The sequence below is a fragment of the Daphnia magna genome, linkage group LG2 (assembly GCF_020631705.1).
Source record: "Daphnia magna isolate NIES linkage group LG2, ASM2063170v1.1, whole genome shotgun sequence".
NCBI lineage: Eukaryota > Metazoa > Arthropoda > Branchiopoda > Diplostraca > Daphniidae > Daphnia > Daphnia magna.
In genome coordinates, this window is record NC_059183.1 from 12902044 (window position 1) to 12919506 (window position 17463).

General features: G+C 42.9%; 2 protein-coding genes across 2 annotated transcripts; both read right to left on the reverse strand.

The window, feature by feature from the left end:
- Positions 1–454: 454 nt before the first annotated feature.
- Positions 455–2491, reverse strand: LOC116917012 (myelin and lymphocyte protein). Its single transcript, XM_032922355.2, has 5 exons — positions 2024–2491; positions 1132–1190; positions 954–1062; positions 772–885; positions 455–704 (listed from the first exon to the last, which is right to left on the reverse strand). The coding sequence occupies exons 1-5, from the start codon at positions 2219–2221 to the stop codon at positions 624–626; spliced, it is 561 nt and encodes a 186-aa protein (XP_032778246.1). The 5' UTR covers positions 2222–2491; the 3' UTR covers positions 455–623.
- Positions 2492–3531: 1040 nt separating this feature from the next.
- On the reverse strand, positions 3532–11917 carry LOC116917487. Its single transcript, XM_045169391.1, is given in 21 exon segments — positions 3532–4185; positions 4254–4404; positions 4468–4614; positions 4683–5112; positions 5176–5334; positions 5400–5654; positions 5716–5922; positions 5989–6339; positions 6406–6659; positions 6734–6872; positions 7403–7906; positions 8068–8243; positions 8311–8419; positions 8480–8818; positions 8883–9430; positions 9719–10088; positions 10317–10487; positions 10639–10853; positions 10953–11079; positions 11573–11850; positions 11852–11917. Coding segments are annotated over 21 exon segments (5160 nt in total). The 5' UTR covers positions 11914–11917; the 3' UTR covers positions 3532–4017.
- Positions 11918–17463: the final 5546 nt, after the last annotated feature.

Below are 17463 nucleotides of genomic sequence, written 5' to 3' on the forward strand. Positions count from 1 at the left end.
TCCATTCCATCTCCTCTGTGTTAAACCTCCTTTTTTATCCATGCGACCCACTCTCTCCAGCTTTCCCATTATTCCATCTTTTACTGCCGCCGGCCTGGAGACGGCGAGCGCATGCGCTGTATGACGCTTATCATTTGATTATTCATTTTTCTTTTTATTGTGGCCGTTGTTTTCTCGAGAAGCCACAACGAATCGGTGTAACGACCTTATCACTCTTCTCAGCATGAGTCATCTTCTCGACATCCGGCTGCCTTTACTCGACAACACGCAAAGGATGCACAAAGTCCTGCACGATAGTACCTATTATTTGACATTGAGATAACAATACGCTGCGTCTTTCCAGCAAATTAAATACTCGATTCATGCGTCACTTGACGTACACTTTTATTTTTGGCAGTAGATGCTAAATGGTTGCTACATTCTATTTGATCAAGTCTGCAACAACAACGTGAAATAGTCAAACATTTAATAGTTTATTTTTCAAAAGAAAAAACGAAGCATTTATTTGTAAGAGACGATGGCGCCTAATATAGTTATAATATTTTAAACAAACAACCATTAATGGAACAATTGCGTGAGTGATGTGTGTGGCAACAAAATGAGAGGGGCAAATGATGTCACAGTTATTTCGGTTGATTTTTCACTTCCTTGTGAAGGAGGAAAGTGGCGCAAGCGTAAACGACAAAGTTGAACAGGGCGAAAACCTAAAAGGGAACAATTCAATGTTTAACATTTAGAATCATTTATTCATAATGGCGTATGGTACATTACCCCAGCAGCGACATTGGAATTTGTGAAATAACTAGAAGCCGGAGCCCAGACGGCCAGTTGGACGATGAAAGCCGTAAAATAGAGCAAAGATGCTACTATATTGTATCCATATTCCTGTATATACGAGACAGAAAAACGTCAACACTAGAAGACCGTGAAATATAATAAAATAAGTGGCATACAATGGATAGCCAAGATGCGCCGATTTTCAGACTGTTGACAAGTGACAACAGATGAGCAAAAATCCAAAACAAAGTCAAGATGAAACAGATGACGACCACAAAGAGAAACCTGAATACAAGTAAAGTGTTATGTTATGCAACATTACCATAAACTTAACATTTAAAAAAGGGTTTTTACCAAGATGTTCCAGGTTTCCAGGCTGGTGAGGCGCATGACATGCAAATAACAGCAAAGAGCTGCCGTTTTTTTTTCGTTTAAGAAAAGAGAAATACAAGATCAGCTATTATCGGTCAAAAAGGTCAAAGTCATCCTTAACCGACATCACTATGCCCCATTACTGATTTCCCGGCGGGGGACAGTATATACAAAGGTCCATGTTTTTGTACAGATAAGACAATTTTCTCTCTTGACAACGACTGCGCGATCGTTAAATCTCGCATATCACGGGTCACGAGAGGGGGGCAACGACAGCGGTGGTCTAAGTTGAATCGATTTTGGGCGTGAAACCCAAATAAGAATCAAATCGGTTTCCTCCTTTTTGCTTATTTGAAATACCCGCTTTTTTCTTTCGTTGGTCTCACGAACAAATCGAGTGAAAGTTTGATACCGCACAAGGCAAGAACGCCTTGTCAGTGGGTCAAAACACGTTCAACAAGCCCAAAAATGGAGATGAGTTGCAAGAACCTCCTTCTGGCGAAAGTACGCACGAAGAAATTGAGGATGTGAGGTTTGAGATGCAGAATTTTCCGTCTGTGTTATTGTTAACATATATTTAATCGCCCAACCCGTTTTCGCTGGATTCCTTTATCAACAGTCATGCGAACAACAATTTCTAGAACAGCATCGCCATACATAGATAGTATCCAATCAGGTGTTTGGACCGTGGTCGTTCGGATGGCGAAATCTTTTGTGGAATGGGACAGCGTAGCTAATTAACAGAAGGTCGATCCTCCCCCTTTTATTACTTCATTTTCTCAGCGCACAATTAAATCGTTGAGAAAACAACGTGTTGTTTACTCACGCTATTCACCTCGCTAATATAGTAGCCAAATAAGAAGAAACCACTTACGATTTGGATCAATTTCAAAATGCCACCGATGGTAGTGAAATGTCCTGGATTGAGCTGAACGTACGTAACACCCGGTTCAGATGAAACTGGTGGTTGATCATTCGGATGTACCGTGACGGTGGTAATAACTTGCTGATGCTGAGGGTATACGGTGATCGTAGCCGGCTGGTGCTTCCTGATTCCATTTTCCGACTCCATATTCGTTTCTCACTCGGCGTGAACTAACAGGCATACAATGAATACTTAAAAAAATACAATCCGAGTGTCGACTATGATGAAATTTGATGACAGAAGCTCAACACCGTCACTCGCACCAGCACTCGTCACGAACACACTGGGATGCAAGGATCGTAACGTTGCGCGTGCTGTGTTCAACAGGTAGGCACGCCGCCCAACTTAATGGGCGGCAACGGAGAGAAGGGACTTATTTTATGGAGGCGTTTTCTACTTCAGAGCTATGCTTTCCTACTTGTATGAGCTGGCCCTTTCCCAAAATTTTCTCCTTCTACTCATCTTGGTTTTCGACGAGCATTCACGACGCCCAAACCGGAGAAACGTCGGAAAAAAAAATTGCCTGCGGCTAAACAGACTGCGCAACAAACACACCTTCGTGCGGCTTTGTTCGTGTAACGAATCAACTTGTTTAATATTCCATCCTCGGCTATGAATTTTTTCAGTTCCGGTGATTTTGGGTTCCACTCCAAACTAGTCCCAGACGAATAGGGTAAGCCGTGTCGTTGACAAATGAATAGTAATTAAAATAGCTGGTCCCCTGCCTAAAATATGTATGATGGCCAAATCCTTATAAGTCGATACGTGGATAGTTAACAACATTTCTCCGAAATAGTGATCATAAGCGTATTCGATAACCCCCCCCCCCCAAAAAAAAAACAAAACAAAAAAAACAACAAAAAAACAAAAAAACAATGGTGGTTTGAACAGCGCGCAACAACATGGCTCGGTACGTTACATGCATTTATGGATTACCCTCGCCATGTTGTAAGCAGAAAAAAAGAATTGTGGGTAATGAATTCGGTCATTGTTCGATGATTCTACCTCTCTCTCTATGTCTCTCCTGCATCTCTCTATTCTCGATGAGCTATACCTGCCCCACTGGGCTGGAAGTGGGAGACTAACGAACAACACACGAAATTATCTAACAAGTTAGCGGGTTCGATCTTTATGATGTAGCGTGATGTAGTGAACGGCACAATACTAGATAAAGATAGCAGATTATACAACGCGTCGAGTTTTCATATACAATTCTGCACAGGTAAAAGGGTGTGTTACAGTTTGTCTATCTTAGCTTATCTTGTTTCTTTTTCTATCTGCTGATAATGTTTATTTAGCTTTTCATTTAACCGTTATATGTTGGTCTCTTTCTTTTCATAATTCGCTATTACGTTTTATGCCGAACGACTAATGCGATGATTTTTTTGTGAAATACTTGCATCTTGATTAAGAAAATGACATTCGTTTACATTCAGGATTATTTGTTAAGTCCGAAATTAAATTTACATTTTATATTTTCTTCTTACATAATTAGCAGGTCATTACTCATCGTACCACAAGATGCAATGCCACGGCCAACCAGATAGGCCAAGCATTTAGTATATATTTAGATAAGAGGATCACCTTGCGTATCCGCTTGGTTTTGCACCAGCAGCGAGTCCAAATGTAGAAAGCATCAAATTCTGACTTGCGACTGCGCCTAATTTACAGACACCCAAGTCGAGGTGATTAAAGAAAGTCAGTCATTGATATGATTCAAATAAAAGTTGGCAAAAACTGTTTATACAGACGTCCAGCGTATTCAAGATTTCCCAATTGATTACACTACTGACCGAAAAAAAAATTTCGAAATCGTAGTACCGATGATTATACAAATTTCTTATAATAAATCCAAAACAGTTGTAGGGGAGGGACTCTCTTCTTTTCCGTTGATGGTGTTGTCATTTTTTTCTCCCCCAATTTTTCGTCAGCGTGCAGAAAATTTAACTGAAACCGAGCTGATTGGGGTCTTGCGCCGCAGCGACTTGCGGGAAGGCTCGGAAAGCAAATGCGCATTGCACTTTGCATACGTGATCGTTCAAAATCGCAGCCGGGCTAAAAGTCTGAGCCAATTGGAAACAGTTGACTACCTTCAGTGACTGGCAAATGGGCTGTTAATCAAAGGCAAACTGTTAAATTTTCTGCTCGTCAGTGATTCAAATTATAAACTAAAAATTACCCCTTCTCTTGTGCAGGTACACATGACACAGGGTGAAATGCGATCAGCCTTTCCAACTTCAATGTTGGTTGATCCAACTGTGCAGGACACACGTTCCTTCCACAGCTCCAAATCAATTGATGGCAAAGATCGACACGGTACCCGTGGATTCCTGTTTGTAAAACTCGTCAGTTTGTTTCAAAGTTCTACATAAAAATGAAGTATAGCAACTTACAGGAATGGTTCGCTCTGATCGAAAGCTGATCGTTGGGTGGTGTCAATTCCGTCAGAATTATCACATAACAATTTGGACACCGTGGCTTTACGGATCTCAGCTAATTGAGCCTCGGTGAATCGGATCAATGGATCACCATTTTCATACCTGACCAATAAAAACGAATGCGAATTCAAAACAAGGCATTACCCAAGCTCAAAATAATCAACACTTACCAGAAACGATCGCATTTACGCAACTGACGGAACTGCATGGCAATGATACAAGCAAAGGTTGGACCCACAAGGCCTCCGTGCAAGGATGTCTCTGCGAGACCACCGGGGAACAGGTCAATGTCGTCGACATGTTCATAAGTCTGCTTGAGACGGGTGATAATTTCTGGCGTGACTTCGCGTGATAAATCTTCAAATGTCCTTGCACGTTTCAGGTTACACAAGGCCCGATAGTCGTTGTAAGGTCGGATGCCGTGATCGCGAGCTCTTTGAATATTCAATGCGGCCAAATCAAGTCCGGAGAAAGGTTTGGCTTTCTCCTCAAACAAGTGATTGGTAACTTCGTGAGTGATGAACTGATCCATAGTTTCCATCGAGGTTCCCAGCATGCCACGTAAAAGATCATCGATCATGCCGACTTGGTAGATGATATCTAAAAATAAAGTCGACTTTGACGATGTGGAACTTGAAGGACTTAATTAATCCAATGAATTACCAGGGTTCATGAAGACGTCACGCAATTTCACGTTCGATTTACGATCGACGAAATTAGCTCCCATGCGTTTGAATTGTTCTTTCAACAACGAATGCCCGAAACGGAAGGCCGCACTGGAGAATTCGGTAAAGATGGTAGGATTACAGGTGGGATCGTATCCTGTTATTTGAATCATTTTTCAGTTAATTGTTTCGAAAATTGTACTTTTGAAAAAAAATTCATACCATTGTAATAACCCTCGGTAAGAACTTTGAGTTCGTAAAGTTGGATGGCATTCCATCCGAGCACACGCGGAAGGAATTCGTTGTACGATACGTGCTGGAATTCTGCGCTCATAATGCGTCGACCGTTCTGGAACAATTGTTCGTCGTTCCAATGAGGATTGATTTTGGCGAGTTCGGTAACAATACGATTGTGTTCTCTCATAAAGATTGTGTGAATGGAAGTCAATCCAGGTTGTTCGCTGGCACGAGTGTCTCCTGTAGATAAACATATGTATAGTAAATTGAATAAAATGGAATGAAAATAGCAATAAACTACCTCCAGTGAAGCATACGCCAGATGGGGATTTGCATTCGAGATGCTCTCCAGTTAAAGGTAAGAGATCCTTGCCGCGGATGGGATGACGGGTGGAATTCAATCGGCCGCCAACAAACGCGCGCAATTTGCGCATCTCGCAAACATCGCTGCCATAGGTACTTGATCCATCAACGAAGGCCGTTACTTGATTCAACTGTTCACGATGACCTAGATTTAAAAAATTGCGCATCACAAGGCTGGATTATTATCTACTAAAAGAACAAAGTCAAGTACCGAGAGTCAACTGTCCAGGTAAAGATCTCGTGAATGGAATACATTTAGGACGGCCGGTAGAGCGTTCAATATGCGGGAACCAAGGATCATTGGGAGGTACAGCAATTGGAGCACATTCCGGATGGACGGTTTTTGCGGAATCGCAACTATTGCAATCGATAATAGAACCACCGAATCCACGGTTGACAGGTGTGAATGTCAGATCGTGATCGAGCAGCTGGGCGTATTGCATGACCATCAGCGAGTAGCGGGTATGCGGAGCGCTGACATCGTTGTGAATATTAGCCGAAATCATGCGGGCACTAGGTAACGGACGGCCCGAAACGGCAGTCGCACGCATTGTGGATAGCCCTAATAAACCAAATAAGGTACATGAAACTATGCAATGGATAATGAGAAATATTCACTAGCACGTACCGTCCTCGTATTTTGGTGGTAGGAGGCGAACGAAAGCCCTAAGAGATTTGCCCAATTCGGGGAAATTAAGGTTATTACACCAGCCTGTCATAGTGCGGTATTTGCTCGTGTGGTCGCACGGTAGCGTCTGTTCATCGCACTGGAACACCTTGGGAATATCAACGACTTCACTGACGTCGATATTCGGCAAGACCTTCATCAATTCTTGAAGAGTGGACGGCTGTGGTTGTGACTCGACGTCCTTTTGATTGACACTGTTACGTTCGAACGGGAAAATATGAATTTGAAATCTTCTTATAGAAAGAATTGAAATAATAGATAGACTTACAGGTTGAGGAAACTATTGACGAATCGTTTGGAAGCAAACTGGAGAACACGCGAAATGTTTGCGATAGCACTCGCTTGACGTTTGGGTCTGCTGAAGCTAAAAGCCGTACCAACAGGAGATTTAGGATCAGCTCCTTTACCTGCTTAGAAAAAATAATGAAACATTCAAAAATTATAGTATAACAAGAGCGACTTGATTTTCTGATCATGCACAGGCATTTCGTGCTCTTCGTGCATTTCAAAGAGTGCGGCCAGCCGATCGGCCCAGTCAATTTCCTTGAACAATCGTTTTACAATAGAAAAATGAAATCTGAAAATTTCAAAAACATTGTCAAAACACGCCCAGCAAGACACCACGCTTTCCTAGCGTTGTTTTCCCATGCAAATTTCCTTCATCCTATTGGTGAGAGCGAGGTGTAAAACCAAATTAGAGAGTACCTTCCCAATGTTATTGTTGTTTTGTTTTGTTTGTCCGAAACACGTTACAATGCTGCCTTATAATTAACAAACAACCGCTCGTAGGTTGGGTGAGAAATGAAAGAACTGGCGAAAACAAGCGTCAAAGCGTTTTTGTTGTGTGGGGATAAGGAGGGAGATTTGTTTTGGAATTTCGGAGAGGTGGCAAGTGCGTCCCGAGCGTCAGGCGAGGTGGGATGGGGAGGGAACTTACGTTGACTCTCGTAATCGGCCAACAAGCCGTTCACGTGATGAGCTACTCGAGCCGAATCTTGAAGAACGTCCACCGCCTCCCGTTTTCGTGGTCCATACGAGTCCGTCTCAACTTCGCCTTCGCCATAGCTGGCCAACAGCAGGTTCAACAGGTGCTGGTCAAGATTGTATTGATTGAGGGCCTGAGCGCTGGCTCCGTGAAAGCGAGGCTGCTCAAAACTTTGACGCTCCTCGAAACCATGGCCTTCGTGATGGGCAGTACGGAGTCTAGGGAAGATGAGCGGGGCCAGCCAAGCTCTCAGGGAAGGGTGAATGGTTGTTAGGATGGTTTGTGGGGACATTTGGCGGCGGTTGAGCGGTGCCGGAGTTACCAGCGAGTGCAAGGTTAGGAAGTTGGCCCTCTTGTCAGTATTTTGATTGGCCGTTCGGGTCCAGGCACTCAAATTCGTTATGGGGTTGAAGCTTGAAATCTGTCTCTTGGGTCGAGTCGAAGCAGCACCAACAGCTGTGTAGTCATTCACACACAAGTCTCGTCATTTCGTATTAACCATTCGGTTCGTTTGCGTCTCGTCATTATTATTATAATTTTTTTTTTTTTTTGGTTTGTTGTTTGACAACAGCAATGGCGTCTAGGAGCTTTCACACAGGTTTCAAGGTAACACTTACCAGCTGTCAATTGTAGGGTCTCTTCCAATGTCAGGTAATCCTCGGCCTCACGTTTTGCGCGCACCACAGACTCTTCCAGCAATGTTTCCGGGATGACGAAATGCGGTGAAGCAGTTTTCCATGCGCCAAGGTCCATCTTGGGGATGACTCCATCATGGCAAGACATGTCAGCGTTTCTGCAATTCAAAAGTGCGATCGGATAAGAACCTAATGCAAAATGGGAAAGGTCTATTGAAAAGTTACAAGAAAGGATCGTTGATCAAAAAGACGCGTGGTTGAATTTGATTGATGGAATCGCTGTTGTCGCAAATCAAACGAGCCAATGACACTTTTCTGATGGCGTGAAGTTGATCTGTAAATGTCATCTAACATTAGGACTAACGACAAACTAAACGAATTAAAAGGAAATTACCTTTAGTGAAAGATGAGGGAGGCAGTTCATTTTCGTACCAGTAACGATCACCACGTCGTAGATAGTGAAACTGACGGCCAATGAGACAACCTAGAGTGCGTCCAACAACCGCACCAGCGCTGGGTGTTTCGGCTAATCCGCCGGTAAACAAATCGATATCGTTGACGTGGCGATAGATGCTCTTCAACGTGGCAATAGTGGCACCGTTCATCACATCGGTAAGTTGATCGAACGTCGTGATGACCGGAAGACCGCAAAATTCACGCCATTTCACGTAACCCGGAATTCCGTGATCGCGTCCATGTTGAATAATTTGTGCAGCCAAATCCAATCCAGCGGCTGAAATTCAAAACATTTTTTCGTTAGCTAAAAATAAGAAGCAATCAGGAATTCATCAACTTACTGCCAGGTTTCTCCTGGAACATGTGATTGGTCATCACATCGTTAATGGATGGATCCTCAGATTGTGAGAGGGTCCTGGCAAGACCTTCGATAATTTCATCGAGTCCATTGGCTTCGTAAAGTTCGAAAGGAGCGTAAAAACTGGAACCCATTTTTTGTTCCGAAATTTTGCGTCCATTTCGGTACAGACCCATATTTTTAGGAAGAAGGGAGGCGACGAATCGGAGAGCTGAAGCCGCCACTGAATTAGCCACACCTGGATTAATGTTGATGTCGTATCCGGTAAAATAACCGGTCGATTCCGGCTCAAGTCCATATTTCTCCATAATGGTCTGGCCGAGAATGACGGGCAAAAATTCCGAATAGGTAATATGCTGCATCTCAGCGCCAACGATCCGCCGGGCTTCCTGGAACAACGTTTCATCCGACCAATGCGAATTGATGACAGCCAATTCCTCGGCCAGGCGATTGTGTTCACGGATCAGAATAACGTGAAGGGCTGTTAGCTCTGTATGCTCGTTAACTCTAACATCTCCCGCTTTGAAGCACCTATAAAATAAAGAAACGAATGTTATTATTGAGAAAGCTCAATAAGTTTGAAGGAGAGAGTTAAGAATCTATCGTTTTTCTTTTCCCCGACCGTTCAAAAGTGCTGGTGAAAGTGTTCAACGTTAAAAGGCTTTCATTTCATCCCGTAATAAAATGTAGAATTTTTTCCCCTTTTTGCCAGTTTTCTCACACTTCTATTCTTACTGGAACTTCCATTGAAGAGTGACGGAAAATCCGTCGGCTATTACTCTCTCCTGTCTAGAGGGAAAACACTTTCTCGTGACTCACTTGACATCCTTATTTTTGGTGTTGCAGTCGATGATATTGTCGTCAGGCGGAAGAAGGCCTTTGGTTGTGCCTCTGGGTCCGGCTTGGGTCTTCATTAGCCCAGCTCGGAAAAGCCGCAAGTCGTTGGCCTCCTCCACCGAGCTTCCGTAGATGGTCGATCCATCCAAAAAACTCGTGACCTGGTTGATTTGCTCACGAGGGCCGAGCGTGCAGCCTACTCTGGGTGCCGTTCCCGATCTGACGTACTCTTGGCATTTGATGTTAATTTGACCGTTGACAGGATCACTGTCTGGCAGCCGGATTGGGTAGCATTCGGGATGGAATTCGTGCAAATTCACGCCACAACACCTCAGGCGTTGACCCAGAAAACCTAAAGTACATACAGAATGTGTGTGTGTGTGTTAATAAAATAAAGGGTCAGACAAACGCAAGTTAATGGAGGACAGTCCTCTGAAGAGAAAGTTTATCTCCCCCCAACACGAAGGAACAACATTCGTGACGCAGCGGAAAAAATAAATAAGAACGAAGGGTAAGGGAAAGAAGAAGGGGTGGGATTTTAGAATAACATGGTTCACCGAAGAGGGAAGAGAAAACTCACCAGCCATTTGCGGCGTGTGGGAGATATCGTTGTGCACTAATTGTCCCCAGATGGCCGCCATGGCCGTCAGGTGAAGATGCGGATTGTCCACGTCTTTGTGAACGGCTAGCGAAATATCTCGGGCACTGGGAAGGAACGTTCCGTCGTTAGCCTGACGAGGAATGCTAACACCTGCGCTCCCATTGAGGGCAAGAACACCAAAAAATAATAGTTGACTCATCCATCATGAACAAAATAATAATTAATTGTCTATCCCGGTGTGTCGACAGAGCCACAACTTGTGGGCGGTAGAAGAATGATTAACATGTCACTGTGTCCTTACCGTCACTGTAATCGGGTGGGAGGAACCGCAAGTATCTTGTGTTGGCGTTACCCCAGCGAGGATTCTGCACATTGTTGCAATAGCCATTGTAGGCTCTGTATTTCCGTGGCTGGCACGGAAAATCGACTTCGAGCGGACACTGATCTGCCAATACCGTGTTGCGGACGTCCATGGTCGGTAGGGCGAAGGTGATTTGTTCCTTCGTTAATTTTAATCTGAAGGTCCGTCGAAAAGAATTGAAAGTTAGAGAACGCAACGAATGGTTGACAGATCGTCGTTTTTCCCACGTTTCCATGGAGACATGACATCATTACCCTTGAGCAAAATATTTGGTTGTCTCTTCAGCCATCAATGCGATACGAGAGATGTTTTTAGCCACAACCTTGGTCTTGTGAGAGGCCGCCATAAACCAGGCAGCGCTTGAAGTTTGCAGTCGACTTTCTGCAAAAGAAATGCGGAAACAATCAACGTTAGCATCTTTTCCAACTCTGTTTTTCAAACCAGGATTAGCTAATGTTCTTTTAATTGGTACGGAGCCTTGAATGCGAAGCGAGACCTTCCGTTTTCATTTAAAATATTTGAAAAGGTAATCCTGAAAAGCATTTGAAATTCAGAAACAGAAAAGAGGTCGACCGCGCGAATTTCGAAACGATATTCGGAAGGTTTGAATAAGAAAAGAGAAAACTGTCGTAGTTAGTGGGACAACTAGGGATATCGAACTGGACAGTCAATGAATTGAAAAGAAAAACAAACAATGACAATGTCCAAAAGTTAATACCGGTATTTAATTAGAAATTAAAAAGAAACTCAGACCTATCGTTTCTACAAAAGTATTACGATGGCCGTTTCAGACAAGGGGGAGCTTTCCCTTGTGCGACTTTCACGTGTCATGGAGTGTCGAGGATGTTCCCCGGGAAACGGGCCAAGAGCTTACCATTGCTGGCCAAAAGAGTTGGTTCGAATTCGTCGAAACGGGCAGCTATGGCCGAGGCCGCCTGGTTGGCGTACGTCGTTAAATCCTGGACATTGAAATGGGGCATCGCCACACGGACCTTCTCGTTGATCGGTTCGATCTCGATGGCCGGTTTCAAATGCTGCGTCTTGTGCTTGACCAGTGTGTCTCTCCTTGTCCGCACTAGCTGTTGCTGTCCGTCGATAATAACTTTGTCAGTAAAGCCGGAATCGAAATGGATGGCATGGCTGGCGCAGGCACAGGCAAATCAACAGCAAAATCCGGGCTAATGGAAAGCAGTAGCGCATCTCTTTGGGCGCCATTCTTCAACCTGTGACAGGTGAAAGGATTCCGTTCAAAAAGAATCACATTATTTCATTGAATACGTGTTTGTTTCTCCCTATTTGGGCATGATTTTTTGCATCTTGGTAAAAATTGGCACAACATGGGGCATCTCTTTAGAAACCTCTCACAAAAACTACCGGAAGGTTCAAGGTGAACTTGTTCAGCAAACGGGCCGACTTGTGCCTGTCACGGAGTCTTTCACTTATCTTCCCAGTTACAATTCACTATTACTAAGAAGACGACCCACAAAACTACTAGAAACATTATCTAGCATTAAAAAAAGACAAACCACTGATTTGAAAAAGTACTTTCTGCTGAGTCACATCCCTTTCTCGCAAAAACGTGTTTCTTCAGTATGGGAAAGGCAAGTAGTTTTTATTCTTCTTTCTGTTTTAATGTCAACGTGCAGATAAAACAAACAGATAGCATGTACCCGTCGGTGACTTGTTAACCGAAACGTAGGTGCAACAAGATGCTGACGACATCCGGAAATCCTGTATTTTAAACGCAAAACTAACCAAACGAGTCACGACCTTGTAACGTGCCAGCGTGGCTTGTTGGGTTCACTGTGTTCTTATAGGAGGACTTTCGTCCGATTTTCTTATCATCCTTTCAAGTCTCCGCTATATATCGCAGGGACGGGACAAGTGATTTAAAAAAAAAAACCTAAAACAGATGACATGAAGGTGACCTCTTCCCGAATGGGACCTATGAATGATCGAGATAGAAATAAGTATGCAAAACTTTGGCTGACGCCACGTGCAAGCAGGTGAACGACTCACGCTCTATTTGGTTATCACCGCATATTTATTTCTATTTATTTCTTTCTTTCTGGGGGATTGATGTGTTTTTTATGGTTTTTTTGTTTTTCAGTCGATGGCTTCCGGTGATGAAATAGTATTGTACATTCAGACAGAATTCTGGATAGCAGAAGGTGAGACCAGCTGACGGGAGAAAGAATGAGAGCAAGGAATGGCCGGCTTAAATGAAAAAGAAATAAGAAAAAAAAAAAAAAGGAAGGAACAAATGTCTGTGTCCTTAAAAGAAAAAGAAAAAATTTGAATCTAGAAAGAAGTTGTAGTGAAGTGGAGAAAGCTCTAATATGCCGCCAGCTGGAGAAAGGACGACCCGGAGGTATGGAACTTCTTCTTTGGCCACATCAAAGTATGGGGAAATGTGTTTCTTTTTAAAAGAAAGAAAGAAAGAAAGAAAAAAGAGAAAGAACCCAACAACATTTTCTTTTCTTTTTTTTTTTTAAATAAAGAAAAAGGGAGGAGGACGGAGAGAAGAAAGAAAGTCGCCAGAACGAACGTGAAAAACGTGAGGGGTCCGGGAACGGCGTCCTCAATTTCTCCCCCCTTCTCCTCTCCTTACCACCCCTCTTGGTCTATCAGCCCTCTCTTTTTAGTGATCCTTCTACCATCGTCGACCGAGATTTGGAAGAGAAGAACCGAGGCCACTTTCTATGGCCCAAGACTTGGTATGGGCACATAATAATAAAAAAAAAACACGCAAGAGACTTGACCACTTCATCACGTAACTACAAATGACACGACAAAATAACGAAATCAAAATCATTACAAGAATGAAATCGGACTCACCTTGTCACCTGAGATGACTCACCGCTGCGTTTCGTTCGGTAGCTCTTTTTTGAAAATCTTAATTAAGTGTTCACTTTCTTGCAACTCTGTTCGATCAACAGATAAACATCGTCAGACTAATTTTTCTCGTGTTAGTTCTTTTGATTTACGTCAATCAATTTTTAAATGTCTCTTTCAATGTTTTCTCAAAATAAAAAATTATGTTTGTAACACTTTTGTTTTGTTTGTTTTTCCAAAACGTTTGGATAGCTGAGGATCTTTCGAAGCAGCGAACTGTCGTTCGTTCGGTGCGGATCACGACTGAAGTGTGTTGGCTGCGCGACTGGAGGATTTTAGATACCCTGCAACAACTTTCACTACCGGCGTGTGCTGCTGGAAAGACGCAGGTAGGCAAAAGAAGCAGTCCAGCCCCCTTTTTGGTTTCCCTTCCAGTTCGGCCAAAAGTCTCCTCTCTTCAGGGTTCCTCCTCAGCACCTACGGCTCACACCGCACAGGACTCGCTGTCTATACGCCAGGGCTCCCATTGGCTGATAACCAAATGCCCCCCGCTAGTATGTCCCGAAGATGGTAAATTATATCTTCGATTTGGCTTCCACATCCCTCAACAACAACTGGGCAATGGACGGACGTCACAGATGACGGCGTTTTAACGCCAACAGAAAAAGAAGATGTGTGTCTCGTTTGTTATTTACTTCTACATAGTAATAGACTACTGGGGTAGTATATACTAAGTAAAAAGAATATTGCAGATGGCACGACTAATTTTATTGCGGCTCATCGTCCACGTCAACCTACAAAGCAAAAAAACAAAACAAACAAGGAAAAAAGGTACAAAAAGGTGTTTTTTTTCGAATAAAAAAAATGTACCCAAATGATTTCCAAATGATTTCACCCAAAAGAGAAATGCAATTTTACATCAAATGAGAACACGGCATACGTACGGAGCTCCTGTGGGTTTGAATCGCCCTTCGAACTTACTCGAATCTCACGAAATTCGGATTGCAAAAGGAAAAATCCGTTTTTAAAGCGTCAGAAATGTAGATGAGGTAAAACATAAAAATGACAAAGAGTCCCCCCTTATTGCATCGACGGGAAAAATGTTCGCAAAGTAGACACGTGTTACCATACATTAGACAAGGCTGAAAACAAAAGACGAAACGCACCTATCACGAACTGAAGGTAAAAGGCCTGGCGCAGCATGCGGGCGCATGCGCGTTGTCATTTGCGTATTTATAACATTGAGCAGAAATATGGACTCGTTGAGTTGACGGAAGAGATCCACTCCATCATTGGAATTTCCAGAAAAAAAGCAATTTAAAATATAGACAATGCCCAACAAAAAAAAAAAAAGGAAAAAAACTCGAATGCTCAAGGTTTATAGGCCATTTAGGCAATGAAACAAACATTTTTATGGTAATGGTAGGGTCGTACTATCCTTCGACGGGATGCAGCCGGAACAGTCAGAAAGGAAGAGTCTACATTTTATTGTGAAAATGGCGGCTATACATTTTTTTTTTTTCTCCTTTAAAGCCGGAATTCGGGGGGGAAAAAATGAATTAGAAGATGAACAACGTCCCGCTTTTGTCTTCGAAGCCGGATGATGTAAATTGACAGCACTGGTATAACATTCCAACTGTCTTGTTTCGAGGTACCGTCAAATATAACATGTCTCGACAGTGACGTCATTTTGAAAGGCAAGTTGCGTTCGAAGAACTCGTTAAATGGAATCAAAATCATCAGAGAAAGAGGGGAGGAGGAAGGGAAACCCTTATTGATGATCCTATTTTCTTGGGTGCAGTTTCCTTAAGAAATAATAATAACGAGGCAAGAGAAAGGACGAGAAATTTAATATTTTGGGTTTTTTTTGTATTATTTCATCGTCATTTCGTTTTGAGAGAAAGAGAGAAAATGAAAGAAAGAAAAAAAAAGAGGGGAGTTGAGTAGAGAAAGAACCGACAGACCGTCCAATCAGTTACATCTGTGCGTGTGGTAAAGGTGCCTAAAAGTAAGTCAGTGTGTCAGGTCGTAGCCTGTTTTGTGCCCGACTTGTGCATACCGTTAACACACGTAACAGACCGACTATACGTACCTCATTTCTCGTCTCTAGCTCATCGTAAGATGTCGGTGTTTGAATATCTTCTCTGAGAAAATTGACGGATCGATGCTATGTCCTACTAGTTTATCGCTAGACACAAGCAGCACAGGTAAATTTTGTATGTTGGGACAAATTACGTACGCAGCCACAAAGAAATTCGATTCAGCTCGGAATTTTTTAATGAGACGTTTCAAATTGAATGGCGATCGTGCTTTTCCTCTCTTCGGCCTTGACTCCCCTATGTATATATAATATTGCATACAATGATGATTGTCATTATCTCTTTCTCTTTGTGCCGTTTCGCAAGATACGTGAATGACGCCAAGCGCGCACAAACTGTCCAAATCTGAAAAAATAAGGCTATCTATTATATGTTTTTCCTTATGTAAATGACATGTTAGAAGCAAAAGACACCAAGACAATTGTTGGGCAAAAGGGTAACGAGCGAGGTTCAACTTGGCGTGTTATTGTGACATCGCTGTTATTTTTCATGCGAATCGTGGCAGACAAGAAACTAATGGGGCGTCAGTTGATGTGTTGGTATCCCCATGTTAACCAATAAACAAGAAAAGTCTCGAAGAAAACCAACGCCTATATCGTCTATGATCTCCATCAAAGTGCCTATACTGCCCTTTAATGGCTTGACACTGTGGCGATGTGACCGAGATCGGCCCGCGTGAAATCCTATACACCGACCTCTAAAAAAGCGAAAGCATCGTTTTAGCAAAGGGCCAGCCAACTCTCCAATAGAAACAAGACCCAGTATATACAAGCCCGTTCGACGCTATCAACATACTGCTATTTGGCGAAGAAGAAGAAAAAGAAACTTGGAGGGATTTTGGTTGTTTGTCTTTCCCCCCCCTTTGTCGTCTGTTGACATCAAAATCCTTTTGGATTCATTCCCAAAAGAACTCTCACAATGGCAAAGGCACAGGATTTTGAATTTAAGCAAACGCGTACATAAATAAGATTGCCTTTTTCCTGTTTCATATTTAGATATTTTTGAGATAATACATTCGACTTGTTAACACTTTCCCTCCGTCGTGCTTGTCGCGTACTCTTATCAACCTATTCGCACACACACACACGTACACGCAGACAATAAGAAAGAGAGAGAGTAGTCTATGGTGATAGTTGTATATATCCTTTCCCTCAGCGTGTCGACGTACGTCCACCACGGTCATCCAATGGAACATCCTCGGTCCGATTCACCAATCATAAAATAAGAGCCGATTATAACAGCTCTTTAAAATGAGAAGTGACATTTTACGGTTATTTTCGTTCTCATTCGTTGCCGCATGGCAAGGTTAAGCAAACACGCGCAGCACGGGCGACATGTCGGCTTGTTTATGAAAACACGTTTTCTACTCTTTCTCTATTTAGTTTCGTGTTCATCTCCTTCGAGGAGGCAGCAAGTCGGCAGAGACAGTGAGAGGTGCGAGAGATGGCCTTCGCATCAACAGCCGCACGTAGATTTCTCGGCTGGCTCAGGTAGGAGCGGCCTTGCCCGCGGGTTACAGAAGATCCCAGCTCTTGTACACGCAGATTGCTTTTTATGATTCTTTTCACATACCTCGATAAGCTTGTTTCCCCCTTCTCTATTCTACCATTATTATTATTTTTTGACATACTGATGCATTTATGGAATTCAAAAGAAAAAAAGTTCTTGGGGATAAAGAAGAACGAAGGCAAGACGTTCGTGTTTTGATGAAACAAAAGCCAATCAGTTAATTACTGTTTTCGAATGGAAATGAAGAAAATAAGACACAACGTAAGAGGCAACGAGAAAAAAAAAAAGTTTTTGGAATGAAGAGGATCACGCCTTATGAATA